The sequence below is a fragment of the Bidens hawaiensis genome, unplaced genomic scaffold, assembly GCF_021521415.1.
Source record: "Bidens hawaiensis isolate Kalapana, Puna unplaced genomic scaffold, B.hawaiensis_p1.1 tig00051398_1, whole genome shotgun sequence".
Taxonomy (NCBI): Eukaryota; Viridiplantae; Streptophyta; class Magnoliopsida; order Asterales; family Asteraceae; genus Bidens; species Bidens hawaiensis.
In genome coordinates this window covers 46,037-66,844 of record NW_027499216.1, presented here as the reverse complement: position 1 = coordinate 66,844, position 20,808 = coordinate 46,037, and the positions used below count along the sequence as shown (strand labels likewise).

At 35.5% G+C, this 20,808-nt stretch overlaps 3 protein-coding genes and 1 pseudogene across 3 annotated transcripts; all 4 read right to left on the bottom strand.

Annotated features, from left to right (window-relative positions):
* Nucleotides 1-587: 587 nt before the first annotated feature.
* Nucleotides 588-2,209, bottom strand: LOC143599024 (putative UPF0481 protein At3g02645). Its single transcript, XM_077077091.1, has one exon. The coding sequence runs from the start codon at nt 2,137-2,139 to the stop codon at nt 607-609; it is 1,533 nt and encodes a 510-aa protein (XP_076933206.1). The 5' UTR covers nt 2,140-2,209; the 3' UTR covers nt 588-606.
* A 2,786-nt stretch (nt 2,210-4,995) lies between these two features.
* Nucleotides 4,996-6,584, bottom strand: LOC143599026 (putative UPF0481 protein At3g02645; annotated as a pseudogene).
* An 8,286-nt stretch (nt 6,585-14,870) lies between these two features.
* Nucleotides 14,871-16,781, bottom strand: LOC143599025 (putative UPF0481 protein At3g02645). Its single transcript, XM_077077092.1, has one exon. The coding sequence runs from the start codon at nt 16,582-16,584 to the stop codon at nt 15,004-15,006; it is 1,581 nt and encodes a 526-aa protein (XP_076933207.1). The 5' UTR covers nt 16,585-16,781; the 3' UTR covers nt 14,871-15,003.
* Nucleotides 16,782-17,898: 1,117 nt separating this feature from the next.
* On the bottom strand, nt 17,899-19,452 carry LOC143599020 (putative UPF0481 protein At3g02645). The gene has a single exon (XM_077077087.1). It carries the CDS (start codon nt 19,450-19,452, stop codon nt 17,899-17,901), a length of 1,554 nt encoding a protein of 517 aa, XP_076933202.1.
* Nucleotides 19,453-20,808: the final 1,356 nt, after the last annotated feature.

Here is a 20,808-nt window from a genome sequence, read left to right as displayed (position 1 = left end):
ATGAACAAATTTCTCTATTTATTGAACTAAACGAACAAACATGAACAAGTGTCTCGTTCGTTCTTTATTGCAGTGAACTTATGTTCATTTCAATTCTTTCATTTTCGTTCTTCTACTTATATTATGATTGTTTTGTTTAGTTCATTCATTTATGTTTGTTCATATATTCATTCGTATTTTCTAAGCCATTATACGTTAGTCTAAATTTATTTATGCAAAACTTAGAAAATATATGTCGCAAAGATATGTTCAGAAGCATGGATTAACATATCGAATTTAATAAATAAATTTAGATCGGAATCTACCTTAATTAGTAAAAAGAAAACGATTTTTGGTTATTTTATCACAAGAAATCAATAGTTTTTCAGGTAGATATATTTTATTAACATGGTTTAATAATATATCTTGGATTATTGTCTTATGGTCCAACTTATAGTATTAAAAAGGACCAAGTTGTTCATAAACCATTTAATATATAGTTAATTAAAACAATAAGGTAGTTACAACCAAATATCATATAACAAACAACTTATTAGAAGACACATGAAGCATACGCTTAACAATAATGATGCAATGATAATAATTTGAAAGCATATTGCAACCGAGCTAGCTAGAACCGTAAGGCAATAATGTGACTGTCTTTTTGTCGCAACCATAAACGTCACAATAAGCTTGCGATGTTAACAAGAACACAGTTACAATGCTAACCATGAACGCCACAATCTTCCATGAAGATTCGACGAAACTCCCTATAGCCTTTAAAACCACTACCAACCAACGTGCTAGCTTCATCAAGACCAAATATGTCCTCATCCTTGCTCCATTGTTATAAACCTTGTTAATATCATTGATCACTTTAGTCAAGTGGGATTCCTTAGTTTTAAAGGCCGGTACATAATTGCTCATCCCTGTAAAGAGTTTTGCAACATCATCATCACCCATGTCACCTCGGATAATATTCTTACCTTTGAGGTATTTGACATCATCCTTAGTCATGACAAGCCCACACATCAAACCCATGTATTCAATAAGCGGGAAACCATTTGAGTTAGTGGTTAATGTCTCATAAGCAACCAAGTTTCTTAATATGACCTCCGAGTCATTGTTCAATGTAATTATTGGCAAATAAATATCTCTCTCACGAATATGTATATTTCGAATGCCTTGGTCTGCTTCTAGGCTATGAAACTCGAATCCCACGCTATCATGAAGTGTGGAAGCGGAAGGGATTAGGGCAATTTTATTTTGGGCGAAAGTTTCAATAGCAGAGACACCGGCCATAAACACTTGAGCAATCTGTTTCTCTGGAAGCTTTGAAAAGAAATTTAAGCCATCTTCAATAGCGGAAATCATCATAGGATGGTGGCCGTGGCCGTGGCCTTGATCATCTTGTTTTGGTAAAGGGACATTGTGTATGATTGAATAGTACATATAATGGAGCAAATGGTCTACAACATAAGGAGCTTGTGACTTTGAACACAACATAAGAGGTGAATGGAGCTCACAAAAAGCTTTATATATGGAAGGCGAAACGTTACTGCCTGATTTTGAGGATTTAGTTTTACCTGATGATGGATGCAAAAAATCGTCGATCACAGGAAACACTATATACGGAATTTGGTTCTCTAACATCAATATATCTTGTGCCTCCAATCTTTTCATTGGACCAACTTTGGGTAATTCGGTCGAATGATCACTATTATATTTATAACTATAAGTACGGAACAGATTAAGCAAGAAGAGACCATCAATGGCAAACATCATACCCAAGGTCGAATCACGGTCTTCTAGAAACGTGTCGTAATATGTACGAAGCATAGGGGCAAAATCTAGAAATAAGTTAAGGAGATTATCCTTGGTTTGTTTAAACTTTAGGACACTATGCATGATGGCTAGTTTTTTCTGCTCCATCTTCTTGTAGGGTTGTGGCTGAAAATGATGAATCGGTCCTAGACCGATTTGTTGAGGTTCATAGGCCTCGGGTTTTTTTTGGGTTAGGGATTTAGGTACATGAAACACCGAAACAGAAGCGGCCGGTACAAATTGGCTTTTGAACTGATTATTCATGATTTCATTAACATCATACACCCATTGATCTTCTTTAGGGTCTGAAATCAAGGATGTGTCTATGGTGGCCATACGGTGATGATGGTAACACTTGGTGGTACTAATTAGGATGCATAAACTATGTAATTGTTGTATGTTTATATAATACATAATTAGGTGTGAAGTTTGTGCTACTTGTAATATAAAAAGGTTAATTCGTTTAGTAAATTATTGTTTCTTTGTTTTTATGATTATAATATAAGAAAAGGCGTCATTGGGTTCTAGAAAAAATTACCTTACCAAAGCTTTGATGGACATAACAAGAATTTGATATATATGCATATGGATACGAGGAGGCCAATATAATAAAATAACAACAAATCATAATAATTTATTCTCTCTAAAACACCTCCGTAGTAGGAACAAGAGAAAGTAGAATGCTTAGCTTAAACTGGACCCAAAAAAATGAATATGTAGACATGATAAGAAAATACAATCTTGAAAAAGAAAGAAAAAAACAGTGACAAAGAAAGACAATGTGGCAAATGTTTCGACAGTTCTATATGATTAGAACGGTGGCGGCAAGAGTTACAACATAAAGGGTTATGACGTGAGCTATAACTACGGTGGCATGAGTCTTAACTATAATGGCACAACGATTTCATGAGAAAAATAATAAAACTTAAATGTGTATGTGTGTGTTTATGTAAACATCCTTGCCTCCTTGGGCAATATGATATAGGTATAAAAAACGAAAAAAAGAAAGAAAATTATGTCATTAGGGGGCGACAAGGGAAACTACGGGTGGTTATTGTAAATGAGTACGTGTTGTAAAATATTTGCGATGTTTGCTAAGGTTTTAGAGAGCATATTATCTTTTGCTATAATTAAGGATGTCTTGTTTCTTCTACTAGGTGAGCCTAGGGTGTTGGTGTACTTTGTACCCTTGACAATGACATTGTATATGGTTCCTTCACCTCAAGTTTAATGCATTTTCATCAACAACATTTAAAAACTGTAACCCTTGTTTATCATTTAAATAAGCTACTAGCTAAATTTATATCAGGATACACTCGCCTTTAATACGAGAAAAACTCTCGCTCAATGCCAACACCCGTGAACAATTGTTCGAAGACATAACAGTGCGGTAAGCTAAAACTCATTCATTTCAAGGAGCTAATTAGTGAAAGTGAAAGTCACATACTCACATATTCTTCCATCATCATTTTAGTGCCACTAAAACTAAATGATAGAGGAAGAAATCAAACCTTAATCAGAACACCAATTGACTTTCCTACAACCACACCACTATAGCGCTGTCAATTTATGGCACCGACCTGCTAAAGCAACACAAAACATGTTTTAACATGTTTGGGTTTCAACTTAACATGTTTCGTGTCTTAAACAGGCCAACATGTTTAAGACATGTTAAAATTCGTGCCCTAACAGGTTAAAGACCTGTTAACATGTTAGTAACCTCTGTAGATTTTTAACTTAAATAAATAAATATACACTCCTAAAGTCCTAAGCCTAAAGACTTACTTATATAAGACATTTCACTCATGTTCGTCAGAACCCGCTACTATATTTTCAATAAATGTTATGATTTGCTTCTATGTTTTTTTTTGTTTTAAGTTATGAATTTGTGGTTTTTCGTTTCAAATATGTTATGGATTATGTATTGATTAAGACTTTTATGCTTGTTTTAAAAATTTTTATTTTATTACACATGTATTATTTATTGTATGTTAAAACATATCCCTTAACTGGTCTTAACAAGTTAACCTGCTACTAAACAGGTTCGCGTCTCGAAAAAATAGCACGATTATTTATCATGTATTCATGTTCAGTATAACAGGTTATCTTATCTTATCGTGTCATGTTTTAGTTTTCGTTTCCGCTATGTTATAACAGCCATACACAACTAGCTAATAGGATTAAAATTTTTTAACCCAAACCCAATGTCCTTGAAATAAATAAATAAAAAGTAAATCGTAACAATTATGGATGCCAGCTAGCACTTGGTGTAGTTGGTAGAGATTTTTTTGCTGGTGGTGGGGTTCATAAAATACAAATCTGTCACTAATTGCGACAAACAAAACATGGGTCTACCTTTTGTACTCACCATACTTTTCTTGATAAGTTTAATTTAAATTTAAAAATATAATAAAGTTAAAAGGCTAAAATATAATATTATATTTCCATATGTACTCCAATTGGCTCAATAATATTATAAACATGACTATTGTTTTACGCGGCGCAATAAAAGATTATAATAATATTATATTTCCATATGTACTCCAGTTGGCTCAATAAGATTATAACCACAACAAATTTATTACCCGGCGTGAGGTTGGTAGAACCCGGCCATTGATAAAAGTCAAGCGTTAACGGTCGCAAAGGTTAAGCGGTAAGTTGGCGTGAAATCGGTTTGTTTCAATCACGTGTGTTACTGTACCGGAAGTAAAGTCAAAATAAAAACAAAAAATAATAAAATTTGAGCTGGACCAAGTGGCCCCGGCCGGTAAAACTTGATCGTTGATTAAAAAACCCTACCGTTGTCAATCTCGGGCGTTGAGACGGCAAGTCTACGTAAATTCGGTTAGTTTCTGTCACGTTCGTTACGGTATCGAAACTAAAGCAAAAACAAATTCGGTGGTTGGTCGGTTTTAGCTACCTTTGTTACAGTACTGTAACTAAAACAAAACAAAATTGACATTCATTCGGTTTACGTTACGTTTGCTAGGGACTAAACTAAACAAACCTAAAATGATCAATAAGTGTTCGGCCGGTTTTCGTTACGTTTGTTACGGACGGAAACTAAAACAAACTAAAAAGGACCAATAATGTGTCGCAAAATTACCCGGTCCAGACTTTGCGACACCAAACTTTGTCATTGTATTATATAATAATAAGTTAATCTTCTCAAAACACAACAAATGGCTAAAACCACAATTAGCTTATTCAAAACATATGATTTGATTTCCTACTGAATCAAAGACGAAAATATCCCCAAATGGTCCGTAACAAAACTAACCAACGTCTGGGTCGAGCTCGAACCACTAACCTGCACCAACGCCTCACGAGCCAACACCAACGTGCCCGAAATACTAACCAAAAACGTTATCGCCTTAGCCGCGGCCCGAACCTGCTTATCCGCCTCTTTCTTAATCCGAACACTTGGCACACTATCATAAACCTTATTCAACTCCGCAACAGTCTTTCTCAAGTTCGACTCCCCGCTCATATTCCCGAGCGACCGCCCTATCCCGTTTAACAATTTAACAATCTCCTCGTCTCTCAACTCGTCTTCGATAATATTCAACTAGCGTAACACCTTCACATCTTCCGCGCTATCGATAATCCCGCACATAAAATCCACATACTCCGTGAGCTCGAGCCCGAACCCACCCATTAAACTATTTTTCGCCATTAGTTTTTCGTACGCCATCAAGTTTCGTAAAATAACCTCGGTGTCGAAATTAAGCTTGATAACGGGAAGATAAACGCTCCCGTTATCAAATGTTATATTTCGAATCCCTTCCTCGGTTTTCGACAACACGAATTTCACCCCGGCCGCGTCGCCGAGGTCGGAAACCGAGGGCACCCGAATCTCTTGAATCGAGGATTCCTTGTCAGTTTCGTATAATAATTTCTCGAGATTCTGCAGAATCCCGAGAAAGGGATTATCCCAGCCGCCTGGATTACCGCTTCCATTAATTCCTCGGTTGCGGGTTTCTCATCCGGGACACTCCCGGGTTTCGTGAATCTAACCTCTCGCGAAACCTTCTCGTTGTTAATAATCGAGTGGTACGTGTAACAAAGTAAATGGTTAACGCGCGAAAAGTCAATGTTTTCTTTCGAGAGAATAAAAGGCGAATTCATTTTCGCAAAATGACGAAATTTCGCTTCCCAAAAATCGTCAGCTGCGAAAGCGTCTTTTCGATTTCTTTTAATACAATTAATGGAATTTGGTTTTCTAGCATTATCAAATCCTTTTCATCAATAGCAAAGCCTTTTTCTAAGTAAACACCCAATTGGTCTAGCAAAAATAATCCATCGATAGCGAATAACCACGCGAACGCGTCTTCGTCCATCTCCAGGAACGTGTCGTAGCAAGGCGAAACCACGGGTACGATATTTTTAATATTTTGGACTACTTGGTCTTCTAGACCAAGAGTTTGGAATGGTTTTAGGACACGTTTAACCGCGGTGAGTTTATTTTGTTGCATGTTTTGGTACAACTCGGTCCGAAAATGATGTTTCGGACCGAGGCCTATACGCTGAGGCTCGTAGGCCTCGGGTTTTTCGTCTTTGAGGGTTTTTGGGATTGAGAAAATGGAAAGTGGTGGGGTATCAATGGGTACGGCTATTTGGGTTTTTAAGGTTTTACGCATTTGGTCGACCCATGGTTGGTCGCCGGTGGTCGGAGCGATGAAGGGGTTTACGGAAGCCATGGTTGATAGAGTCAAGATTGGTTTGTTGGAAGTGTACAAGTGTACAATGATGTTTGAGTTATGTAATGTATAAAACAAATGGCTTTGGTTGGTGCGACGTGATTCACGTGGTGTTTAAAGATATGGTTGGTTTTTTTTATTTTATTTTTATTAATGAAGCATGTGATACATTATTCAAAGTATAGATATTAAATAATGTAGCATGTGATAGCCAACACGCGCAATTATTGCCTTTGTTATATTATTTTTTAACAAATATTACTTCTACTTTATTTCACACCGATTTTTTTGAGGGAAAATTTCAAATATAAGCGTTTATAAAAACAAATTTCAAGTTTTAAGTGTTATTTATAAGAAATCCAGAAATAGTTATTATAAACTAGTCGTGATGAGTATATTATGATAACACACGAGTAGTTTGTATGACCAATTAAAACATGTCGTGTGCCTTTAAACTAACCGTATCGAGCAGGTTCACTAATCATTTACTCGTCGCGACTATATAAGTTTCATGCCTCTTAATCGATGCCCACGAGTAATTAATAAGTCATTTAGTCGCGACGATTAGTTTACCCGGTTTACATTCCATACACGAGTAGTTTATTAGTAGTTAACTCGCCGCGACTAGTTTAACCTTACAATCTACTCGTCGCGTCTAAAGAATTTATGAATTACTCGTGAACGTTGATTACGAGACATAAAACTTATTAAGTTGTGACGAGTAAATGTTTAGTAAATCTGCTCGTTATGGTTAGTTTAAAGACATGTGTCAAGTTTTACTTGGTTATACAAACTACTCAGCACGACTAGATTATAATACCTATTTTGGGAATTTCTTGCAAATGACACTTACAACATGAAAAACGTTTTCATAAATGCTTATTTTGGGAATCTTCTCGTTTTTTTAACTGTTGATTTAGACCACTAACTTATTTGATTATCTTCAAACACACGGATAATTGTAAAAGGCATAAAAACTATGTTGTTACTTGGTTTGAATTGGAGTTCCTTTTTTGAAAGGCATATCTCTATCAAACAGGCTAGCCTCATATTGACATCGCTGCAATCATATTAATTAGGTAGTTTGATACTTGTTTATCATGTGTTGTCGCTTGACGCTGTCGGAGCTGGACCAATGTGGCAGTGAAACGCTGGCCAAACACAACGATGTTAGGATGGGGGTATTGGATTAACTATGGAAGAGGGTTATGGGGTTGATGTTAAGGCTGGTGGTTGACGCGGAGTGGGTTAACGTTGGTAGCGTAGGCGATAACACCAGCCTAAATGTTGAGGAAAATGGTTAAAGTTCTCACGAATTGACAATTTATGTAAATTGATTAACCAAATTGGCTTGCGTTTAGTTTGAAGGATAAAATACAATTTCATGAAAATAGTTAACTTTAATATTAGCTTAAAGTATGAACAAACTTACTTTTGTTTTTTTCTTTAACAATTAGTTTTCATAGGAAGCATACATCATAAGATGTATGTTGCCGATTAACCGCTATTTGGTCAAAATCAACTAAAATCATAAAAATATATATATATAGAATTTAGTATTTATATGTATATTTGAAAAATTACATATAAATTCTAATTTAATTAATCTTTATTAATTTTGGTTAATCGCTAGTTTCTATCTCATCACGCAAGACTAGCGCATTTTGGTTAATCGCTAGTTTCTATCTCATCATGCAAGACTAGCGCAAACGATTTCTTAAACAATGCTTCCATATATATGGGAAGAGAAAGACAAATGGCAATAATAGAGGATGGATGGCCAACTGGCCACCTAATTAAGATAAGTCAGAAACAATTGTGAAGATAGGAAATATCATCCTAAAATAACATGGAAGTAAATGATTTGTCGTTTTTTGTTGATGTGTTACTTGTTACTTAATTTAGTTGTACAAAATATATACCAGTATTTTATATTTTCGTTAATAAACGCTTATGTTTGTACCGGTGTTCATGAATTATTCAAATCTTTTCTTGTAAAAGAAAATTTTGAAATAAAAAAAATTATAAAAAGGCTGAAAAAAATATTTAATTTAGGTACCCAAAAATATAATATAAATATTTTTAAAATTGGTTGGTAAACACTCGACTCTCCTCTTCATACAGAGTTTCAAATTTTAAATCTTATATACTAAAAGGCATTTTTTGTAAATCTTTTTTTAACTCAAAATCGGTCTAGCCATCGAATCATGCCACCGCTTTCAACTGCTAGGTATAAATAACTGATCGGTCAAACTGGTAGCGAACTAGCGATCCAACCCTAAAACTGGCGAGTAGTCATTCATATTCCCTCTAACAGGCAGTATTTTAACAACATTGAATGCAAGCTCGCCTCATCAATTTGACAATATCATAGTGCAATAATTTGTGTAGCTTGTATAAGTCAAAGCTAAAGATAATGTACCATAACCTTCACCTCTGGCCGGTCCCATAAGCAAACAATGAATACGGCAAATTGTCAAACAAAATTATTGCTTATAACAAAATATATTTTTTTTATTCCATGAATATATAAACTATAAAAGTTTATTATGAATTTGATGTAAAAACAAGCCTTTAAATCTAGCTCTAATCTTTGCTCAAGATAGATATTGTAGAATTGCTATATTTTTAACATATTATTGCAGTTCAACTTTTTTTAAATGATAGTTAAAACAAAAAACAAATTACCTTATTTATTAAACTATAAAACAAGAACATTTATTTATATTGTTCAACACACTATAACAAATTAATAATATAAACTGTGTTTAATTTAGAAACGGATTTAAAAAGAAATGCATGTCTTCTGTTTGTTTATGAAAATATGATATAGATGTCGTGATCTAATAAAAACAAGTATATTATCGTGTTTTAATTACATATACTAGCACGGACAAGTAAAATCATTTTCACAGAGAACCAGTGAAAAATGTTTTTTTATTAATTAAACTAAAGTATACAAATGATGTCAAACGTTCTTTTATGGCAGTTGTAAAAGCAATTGTATAAATGAATCACTTTTAGTTTTAAAACATAAACAATTGGATAAAAAAGTAATCACCGCATGCTTAGGTTTAACAAATAACCAGTTCAACGAATATAATTCTAGATAGGAAATCACATAAAAATGATTTTGTTTCAATTGTTCTTGTGAGTTCTGTTAATTAACCAACCCAACATCAAATTATTCCCAATGAAAAAAAACTGAGAAATGATGAATTGAGTAAATTTAAAAGAGTCAAAATGATTAAATAAATCGAACAAACAATTGAATTCAAAGCCTTAACATGCCCACAAAACTCAATCTTAATCCAAAAACTTTAAACGTCTATTGTTTACGCATATGAACCCTACACCCGAGATGATCAATGGATCGTCTAGTCTTGCATATTGATGGTGAATTTTGGTTGTTCTCGATTCACGTTGTTTTACAATTTCTTTATAATTCCCTTTTTATAGACGTGCATAAAAAAACCGGTTCCGGAACCGAACCGATGGAACCGACCCGGAACCGGTTCCAGTTCCTACCCGATGGACCTAATACCCGGTCTGGGTATTTTTGTACCCGAAAATCATACCCGGTTCCCATATTTGTATTTCTCAAGCGGTTCCTACCCGGTTCCTAAATGTACCCGGTTCGGTTCCTACCCGAAAAAACCGGTTCCGGCGGGTTTTTTTTAAAAAGGTCAAACACAGGTCAAACTAGCCGTTGGAACCGGTTCCAACGGTAATATAGCCGTTGGAACCGGTTTTTGAGACACAAAATAGCCGTTGTAACCGGTTCCAACGGTAATATAGCCGTTGGAACCGGTTCCAACGGTAATATAGCCGTTGGAACCGGTTCTTGTAGCCCGAAACCTATATTAGTTGTTTTTCATTACTTGTTTCACCACAAAACTCAAAAAAAAACTAAAATACTTCTCCTTTAGCAAACCGTTACCCGACCATCCAACTAAATATTATTATGGCACCCATCAAAAAAACTAACAAGAAGGCTAAGAAGAGTGTTTTTGTTGAACCCGTTCCGGCCACGGAGGACCGAAATGTTGTTACGGTTGTCAACCATAACTGCAACCAAGACATATGGAAGAATTGGGATTTGGTTATCAATGACGAAGGTTATCAAAAGGCTCATTGCAAACTATGTGGAGCACAATTAAAGCACGATTCCAACTCCACTTTGAGAAAGCACATCGAGAAGCCATATTGCAAGGCGTTACTTATGCCGCCGCATTAAACCCCTATTGGAATGTTCATGGGGTTGAGACAACGATTGAGGAAATATTCGACAACTTGGGTATGCACGAGATCGACCCGAAGTTGTCGACGGAAGCGAAAGAAAAGTTCAACAAAAACCTTCAAGACCTTTATGACCATTATTTTCAAATGTATGGTCCAAGCACGAGATCTTCTTTTGTGAAAAAAACAACAAATAGTAGGTTGTGCAATGACCCACTTATAAACTTGATGAATGCGGTTCGTGAATCGGCATCTAAGCAAAGAGGAAACACACCAACTAGCGAACTTGGTCGGTATAATGGAGCAAACTATGTTGAGGGCGCAACGGTCGACGAAATTCGCTCTATTGATTTGTTGGCTTGGTAGAAAGGAAAACAAAACGAATTTCCCGTTCTACCGCCATGGCTCGTGATTTGCTTGCCGTACAAGCCTCAACGATTGCTTCCGAATCGGTTTTTTCTCTTAGTGGGAGGGTGTTATCTATGCGAAGAACAAAATTAACTCCCGAGTCTCTAGAGGTTTGCATTTGCCTAAAGGACCATTTGGATGCGGTGGATCGTGTACAACACAAGGCGAACTTTGAAGACGAAATACCAATAGAGCGTCCTATTCATGATGAGGAGGCGGAGGACGGAGTTTCTTCAGATAACGAAGACGAGAGTGAAGACGAGAATGAAGACGAAGAAGAGTTGTAATTTGTGTTTTTATTTGTTTTAGTAAAATTATTTGTAACAAGTTCAACTAATATTTAGTCTTGATTTGTTTAATTATAACTACTTTTGTTAGTCATGCTTAATTTTTTGTTACTTTTTTAATAACGACGAACATTTTATTTATTTAAACAATAACTATTACAAACATTATTAAAACATAAACGATACTAAACATAACAACTAAAACTAAAAAACAAAGTCCGTCATTTTAATCCGGCGTTCTACAACGATTAAGCGTTGTCACCGGTGGTAGATGCTTGGGTTGTAGAGCCGGACGACTCTCCCACTTCCGCTTTTTTAGCATCCAAACTTATTTTCTCTCGACAATACTTATTCGTATGTTTTCGTAATGTCGAGTTGGACCCTGCTTTAAGAAACTTCGAGCAATATTTGCAACGAGCCATCTCCTGTGAGTCGGTCATGAGACACAAATCGTAATGAACCCAAACATCGGGGCATCTTGTTGTTTCGATCACCATAATAACGTCGTCAATAGTTGCCAGTTGTTGTCGGTTTAAGCTTAATTGTATTTTGGAGTGTGTTTTATACTTTTGAAAGTGGTTTAACAAGTACACCTTCATACCTTGCTATTTATGGAATGAATATAAGCTAAATATAGTAAAAAAAACCGGTTCCAACGGTCAAAAACGACTATATAGCCGTTGGAACCGGTTTCTAACGGCTAGAATATTTGAATTTAAAAAAAAACGGTGGAACCGGTTTTTACGTAATAACTGGTTCCGGTTCCTACCCTACCCGGTTCCTAAAAGTTAGCATTTCAGGGCATCGGTTCGGGTCGGGAACCGAACCAGTTCCTGACTGGAACCGGTGCCATTTCCTATCCGATGTGAAAAAAACCGGTTCCGAACTGGTTCGAGTTTTCCAAGTGAACCCGATTTGTGCACGTCTACCTTTTTGTTGCAGCATGAGCCCAATAAATGTTTTGCCCATATAATAGGAGCCCAAGCATCACAAACTTATTTTAAGAATTAATCACAAATAACAATACTAACCATCATTTTCCACTTTGAACTAGTTACGTGTACATTTTTCTTGTTGTTGTTACTGCTATTAGTATTACTATTGCTATTATTATTATATTGTTTTAAGCTCGTTTATTTATGACCTAATCGATACAAAAACAACTTAAAAGGTATATATTTAATAACAATATCAATGCATTTTTAATTAGCACATAAATATCAGTACTTAAAATGCACCTATCAGAATAACCGGTCGTTATGAAGCCGCCAGAATAATGTTGCGACTAATGTTCCTTTTCTTGTTCGACACCAACAAGGAATCAAACCGGCCAAGCTAAGATTGTAGAAATATCTAACCGCATGTTGTAATTAAATTGTACATTCTAGCCACGATCCCACATTGATGGGATGTCAACCCCTCGCACAACCATATTCGATCTAGTTAAAAGAGGATCTATATTAGAAACCCGCCAAAAAAGAACGTTGACCTTGATAGGCAGAAAGCGGTTCTCTCTAGTTGAAAGACCCGCATCCTTTAAGAGCATGCCACTAATACGTTTGTAGTAATCATCTGCATCAAAATCTCATACCCATGAATACAAATCATCAGAAAAAGTAATCTGGTTAAGTTTACCATATATTATTATAAAGTTGTTATTCTCTTAATCATAAAATCAAATTTATACTATATTTTATCTTGAAAATTTTCAATATATTTTAAAGGTATTAATCAAATTATCGTCATCTAGTTCTTCAAACCAATCCGATGATCCAACCAGTCGAATCAATGTTTTCGAATATACATAATATTTGATTAACTAATGCATATATGTGAACTTCATGTGAGATAGTCACGTATGGATGTTGAATTGTTGATGGTATATATTTATCAAGAAGTTGTTGTAGACAAAATATCTTTTGTTGGACGTAATTTTAGACTCCAAGTCACATGTTGGTGAACTTGAGGGACCAATATTGACAAGTAGGTCATAGTGGTTATGTTTCCTAATTGTATTGTAATTATAATAGGTAATGTCTTTGATAGCAAGTTAGGTTAGTCCTAAATAAACATGTCAGGGTTAGACATTATAGAGAGTGGTGATGTGAGATGTAACCGAGTTAGGGTTCATCTAGGGGTGGAGTTGGTGCAACCAAGTTAGGGTTCATCAAGAGTCAAACCGAGTTAGGGTTTGAGAGTTGTAATTAGTTTTTAGAGTTATATTTTTTGATTAATATAAACGAGAGTTATTCGTTTAATATTCGTGTGTTGATTATCGATACGGGACTTGAATTGGTATCAGAGCCAAGTTCAAGAAATCGATAATCGAGTTAACTTTGATCGGCGGTGAGGCGGATCAAGGGTATAGTGATCGCGGCGAACGTTAGCTTGAGGAGGAGCTATTAATCGGTGCATATCAGAACGTTAGCTCTGATACCAATTCAATATATCAACTCCTTTTTAGCCTTTAATAAAACCCAGCTCACTGAAAGCAGCCTTGTTGCAAGCGACTTGCACCAGCCCGATCAAACACCGGAAGAATTTCGACCGGGACTTGATCTTTCCCATAGTTATAAAAAGTTGTTAAATTAGGCTCTGGTCTTGAAAATCATGCTACGTAATCGTATACTCGATATTTTGGATTGTACGTGCACTACAAGAAATATTGTCTAATAAGACGAAATCACGTGAAACACATTTGATGCTATCGAATGAACGAGAATGAAAAAATCTGCTGCATTGTGTGGTTTAAGTACCTTTGTATTGTTGCTGTATTTCATAAGGCTTAAGGCTACATCTAATAATAATCTGATCTTGAAATATCTTGAAAATAAAGACATTAGATAATAGTTCAATTAGCTACATAATGTCAGTGACTCAGTGGCACAAAATATCAAAATTTCGTTAAGCTTTTGTCGGACAAACGTCCGGTTCACGAACACTCTATCGAACGGAAATTTGTGTCCGTGTCCGCTCATTAAGGAATTGAGTCTGTTGTGTCCGTTCGATATTATTGTAAAGGGACGCTAACAAACACTAATGGACAAACGAACACTAATTGACACTAATGAGCATTAATGGACAAACAAACATTAACATATCAAAATCTATTAAACGTAAACACTAATGAACATTGCACGACATGCTATACAAAAATACTTAACACTTAACATAATAACCAAAACATAATCATATCAAGATAATGTCTTCGAATTCAAAACCCACAAACTTCAAGTCTTTTACAAGAAAAAAGCTTCAAATTCTCCAATCTTCAAGGATTTTCAACATACACAACACTATTAAACGGACGTCGCCAAATGTAATCGAACGGATGTTACGGGACGTTTACAAACACTATTGAACGAACGCGACCATTGTCCATGCTCATCCGTTAAACTTGCCGAACTAAATTTTTTGTTCGTGTCCGGTTCGTTTATTAAACAGACGAACATAAACAAACTTCCCACCGAACGATAGCCTGACGTCCAGTTCACTTACAACCCTAATTTCAACCACTAATAACACAAACACAAATAACTAAACAACATGATTAATATAGCTATTGCTTAGATAAGTTCACTTGGTGGTGGTGGTTCCCTTGGACCAAAGTAGGAACGAAGTAAACCACCCAATCTCATCCGACTGAATCTGATCTGAAGAAAACGAGCCACCCTCATATGGTATGAATCCGTACCATAAACCGTCAAATACACCTCCCGAAAGAAGAGCAGTGTGCTCGCAACGCTAACGAGCACTGTGATAACCTTGATCGAAGACATAAATCGCCTCTCAATCCTCCTTAGAACCCAAATCCTCGGTGTGCTTTCGTAAACCATGTTTAGTTGAGCCACTGTCTTCCTCAACTCAGACTCACCATTCATTTTAAGACACGATTTCCCTATTCCATTAAACAATTTAACAATCTCCTCGTCGCTCAAATCACCTTCGATGATCTTCTGCTCACGTAGCAACTCAACGTCTCGCTCCTTGTCGATTATCCCACACATGAAATCCACATATTCGGTGAGCTCAAGACCATATCCATCCATAAAGTTGTTCTTTGCCATTAGCTTCTCATAAGCCATCAAGTTTCTCAAAACAACCTCCGAATCGCGGTTAATTGTCATTAGAGGAAGATAACAATACCGCACTTTCCCTTGGACAAAGTTTATGTTTCGTATGCCTTCATTTTTAGGCGACAAACGAAACTCCACACGAGCAACTTTGTGTAGTTCTGAAACCGAAGGCACCTCAATCTCGTTGGCTGCTGGTCCCTCCGTGATTTCAGGAAACCTTTGCATTATAAATTCAATGACTTGCCGGATAGGTTGAGCCCCGGGCATCACTCCGGCAAATTGCATAATAGCTTCAAACAATTCTTGTTTAGCCTCGGTTTCAGACTCTGAATCACTTTCAGGGTTTCTGAAACCGACTTCTCTAGGTATAAATTTTTCGTTGTTCACGATGGACTTATACATATAATCAAGCAAGTGGTTAACTCGATTAAAATCGATATTCTCTTGTGAAAGCACAAACAATGAATGTGCCTTACAAAAATACCTAAACTTGGATTCCAATGAATGTTCCTGCTCATTAGCTTTTTGTCCCAATAAGGCCTTCTGGATTTCCTTCAACACCACAAGAGGAATTTGATTCTCTAACATAATCATATCATTCGCCACTTCATTCACGCCGGTCGCATAACCTTGATCTGAATAAGCATTCAGTTTATCAATCAAGAACATTCCATCAATAGTCAACAACCAAGCCATCATATTGTCATCCGCCTGATGGAACAACTCGTAGCAAACACGAACCAACGGGATAATCTTTTTAACCTTTTCTACTATCTCTTCTTCATAGTCAAGAACTTGATGAGGCTTCACTACCCTTTTCACCGCGTTTAGCTTCTTCTGCTCGACCTTGTGATAAAGCTCGAGCTGAAAATGGTTATTTGGTCCGAGGCCTACTTGTTGAGGTACGTACGCTTCCGGCTTTTCTGATTTTATGATTTTGGGAACTTCAAATATGGAAACTGGAGGTGTATCTATTGTGATTGCAATTTGGGTTTTTAAGGCTATGCTTATCTGATCCACCCATGGTTTCTGACCAGGCATCGGATTTAAAAACGGGTTTAAAGAAGCCATTCGATATACTCGCAAAATGTGTTCTCATGAAATGATACAAGATGTAACACTATGACTTTATATTGTATAAGCTCAAATGCTTCATGTGGATGGTTAAACATGTAAATATTATTATTTGAATATTTGAAAATATATAGTTTAGGTGTGAAAAATGTGCTGAAATTTCACAGAAGAATATATATGTGCATACTATCATCATTTTGCAAGAAGATAAAATAGAGAAGATAGAGATCACTACCGGCCACAAGAAACAAAATTATTATTGGATAACTAGTGATAATATATATTATCCAATCAAAACTGGTGGTGTCTTTTGAGTAATCTATCGTATATCTCTTGTGTCTTGACATGGAAAACAAGACGAATTGGTCGACCCTAGCTAGCACAAAACTACAAGTCCAATATTAGATCACGGGGCTAAATATAAGATATATAGGTCCCAACACTTTAAACAAAATTGGTAATTTCAAAATTAAGTAAGATGATTAATCTTTGGTTCTAGCCTAGATTTTTTTTTTTAATTCTAACAAACACAAACTAAGTCAAAAAAAATTATGGTTGTAACAACGTTAAGTATCTTAACACGATGAGTATATTCATTATTTTAAACGATAAGTATCTTCGTTTAAACGTTTTTTTTAAATGTGTTATACGGGGCTAGGGGCTATATATGATATCAGACCCTTCTTAGGCTAACAATCCTTTTTATTTAATTTTTAAATAAACAACTTTTTTCATGACCAAAATGGTTTATCAAACAAAATACTACATTTTTTAAACGTGTTATACGCTCGTCTGTTAGTGGTTCTGCTCTCCATTAGTTATAAAATCAATAATGATACACTAAGTCTACCATCGGGATCGAATCCTCGGCCTCCAAGAAAGGAGGCTCTTCAAAATAAACCAAGATATCATTAGGCTAAATGCTCTTTGAAGAATCTCAATCATATATATAGTGAATTTATACTAATTCGCCGGATGTGTAACCCTAACACTTCTTGTACTAGTTAAATTCCTGGATTATGTTTCCATTCTAGCAACTAGTCTCTTGCTAATTATGTCCTTTATAGTATTTTCGTTATATAAAAAATTTAAAGAATTATTTTCATATTTGAATTTAGTCAACTAGCTTGATTGGCGCGGAGAAAAAGGTGCTTTAAGTATTTCATATTATTCATTTGAGGAAAAGAAATCACAAGACTATACAATGTACAAACCTGCTATATACATGCTTAAACAAGTGTAACAAGTGTAACAAATGAAAGAATCAAATTACTAAAACATGTTATGAAACAAATATTTACTTATGCTTGTCTAGTCGCTGCCGCGAAAGAGCCTAGGACAGCCATAGAACTCGCAAAACGAGTACAACAAGAACAACAACATCAACACAACACTCAACAAATGAGCAGCCTCCTTCCATAACGAAAACCACCGTTTCTTCATGAACTTAAACATCCTAACAGTCAACCTCTTCTTGTAGTACTTATTAATCTTCGCAGCGGTCTTGTTACCGGCATTCCTGGTCGTTTTGTTTATCCCATTGAATAACTCGGCTATCCCATCGTTAGTTAGTTCGCCTTTAACAATCCCTTTTTCCTTTAACAATCTTGCATCCTCAGCACTATCGATAATTCCACTTAATAGATCGATAAATTGTGAAAATGAGAGACCGGAATTTGAATAGTTCATAGCGGTTTCATAAGCAACCAAGTTCCTTATTATTACTTCTGAATTATGATCTAGAGTTATTATAGGCAGATATAAAGTAGCTTCTTCTTCCACAAACTTAATGCCCCTTATACCCTCACTTGTTGACTTGAATGTTATACCAGCATAGTAGTGTAGTGAGTATACAGATGGTATTTTAATCTCTTCCACCACAAGACCTTCATTGTTATCAGGATCCTTAACAGCTTTTTGCCCTGAAATGGTTAATATCTTATCCCATGGTATGTCTTGTATAACCTGGACTGGCTTCAATATTTTTCTACCAATCCCAAACTTCATGGCTAGTTTTGTTATCTCACCAATATTATCACAAGCTGAGTTCATATCCTCTTCAATGTCCTCCAAATCCTGTGAGCTATTTCGGCTTTCGGAGCTCTCTCCTTCTTGAAAAGATCTTTCGGTTTCAGGAAAACCGTTGTTGACTATCAAATGGTACATGAGATCCAACAAATGCAAGTGGCTTGTTTCATTGTAAGAGCATGAAGCCGTTGATGACATTTGGATTGGAGAGTTTGCTAGACAAAACCGTTCCATCATCAAAACAAGCTTCGAATCATCAACATCTGTTTCAGATAAACTCGTTTTCATAATCGTATAAATTTCTTTCAATACAACAAAGGGGATTTGATTCTCTAGAAACATTAAGTCCCTAGAAAGGGTGGTGTGTCCTACCACCTTTCTATTTCCAAGCTCAACCAAATTTAAATAGTCTTGCAAAAGATTAATCAAGAATAAACCATCTATCGCTACGATCCAAGATAACGTATTGTCATCCAAGTCCAGATAGCTATGGTAGCAACCTCGGACAACATGGTCGAGTTCCTTAAGTTTCTTGATTAATATTTCACGAAACTTGATTTTTCCTTGACCGTCGCAGAAAGACTTAGCACATGAAATCTTGTTCCGTTCCATATGATATAAATGTGGAACCATGTGATGATATGGACCTAAAGCAATCATATGAGGGAGATAAGCTTCGGGTTTAAAGACGGTAATCGATTTTGGAATATTGAAAACGCAAATAGGGTTTTCAGTGGAAATATCAATCGAGATTTCCCGGATGAATTTCTTGCTAATTTGATCAACCCATCTTTGTTCTTTGGAGGCTGAAGAGAATATTAATGTGGTTGTGGTCATGTTTCAATGTTTGCTCTTTGGAGGCCAAAGAGAAAGATGTCAATGGGAATTTGTAAACCCATATTTGCAAGATTATGCCTCTTTTATAGTTATTCTGTGTTGTAAAGTCAAATCAACATATGTGTGTTTAAGATATAAATCTATCATTATCATTCTTGTTACGTATTTGACATATTCATGATACGTACCTTTCCTAACTTTCAAAAATACATGCATATATTTAATGTATTCTTTTCTTGCAACCAAAGTAACATAAACGTCTATGTAAGCCACCCAAGGTTCGGATCTCAAGAAAAGCGGTCACAACAATTGTGACCATTTTTTTGTTGCAAAGTCCGGTTGCAAAAATATAGCAACAACCGGAACAAGGCAACTACGATGTGTGCTTTCTCCACCGCTTTTTCGGTAACCATAGGATAATGGCTACCGTTTGCGACCAAGAAAACCCAATGTTCTAGTAGGGCACCGTACCATGCTTTTCATGAATCGTTTTAGAGTCATTCTGCACTAAGGGGCTTGGTTGCTAAATGAGTAAATGCATGCATGGTTGGAGGCCATTAATCTTTCAACTTCGTTTCAATCTATTTAACTTTGATAGTGTAAATGTCTTGTAAAACAACCTAATAATAATACATAAAAAAAATTTGTATTATCCAAGTACCATTGTCCAATTATTAACAGGTTTCTTTTCTTTTTATTTTCCTATATTTTCTTTTATCTATTATTAATCAAATATACAATATTTTTTTTTTTTGTTGCTTATTTCTGAATATTGTCTCTTTAAAGGGAATACATAGAAAACTCGTAAGTTCATTGAAAAGTAAAAGTTAGTTAATTACTGGGTCAAAGTACTATGATTATTATTTATCAGTTAAGCAAGATAATAAACAGCTTATCTAACATAAATTAAAAACATGCTTATCCAACATAATTAAAAACGCCGTTAATTAAACTTAATATGTTAATCAAAATTATGCATAGTCAGTCTTACAAACCAAAATAAGAAGTATGCAAGACCCTTCCCGTATATAGATTAAGAAACTAATATCCCGTCTTAGAAAGACTCACTCGGGTATTGAGGTTAGTTTCAAGCGTTGTTAATACAAAAGATAGACATGATTTTAGTTTTAGTCATTATAGGATATAAACTAATATTTAGTAATATACCAAATAGGGGCTTGAAAAGGATATTTGCATTTGCTTCATTTGTAGAATTAGTCACTTATACTTACGTGATTTATATAAATTGTATTTAAATGGTAAGCATGCAGTGTATTATGTAGGCGTAGAGTACACGTACTAAAATTATAATAAAATAAATAAGTAAACCCTTGTGCAATAACAATATTGAAACTA

Bases quoted from the DNA above. Each gene is read 5' to 3' on its own strand.
- LOC143599025 (XM_077077092.1), bottom strand. From the start codon at position 16,584: ATGGCTTCTTTAAACCCGTTTTTAAATCCGATGCCTGGTCAGAAACCA.
- LOC143599024 (XM_077077091.1), bottom strand. From the start codon at position 2,139: ATGGCCACCATAGACACATCCTTGATTTCAGACCCTAAAGAAGATCAA.
- LOC143599020 (XM_077077087.1), bottom strand. From the start codon at position 19,452: ATGACCACAACCACATTAATATTCTCTTCAGCCTCCAAAGAACAAAGA.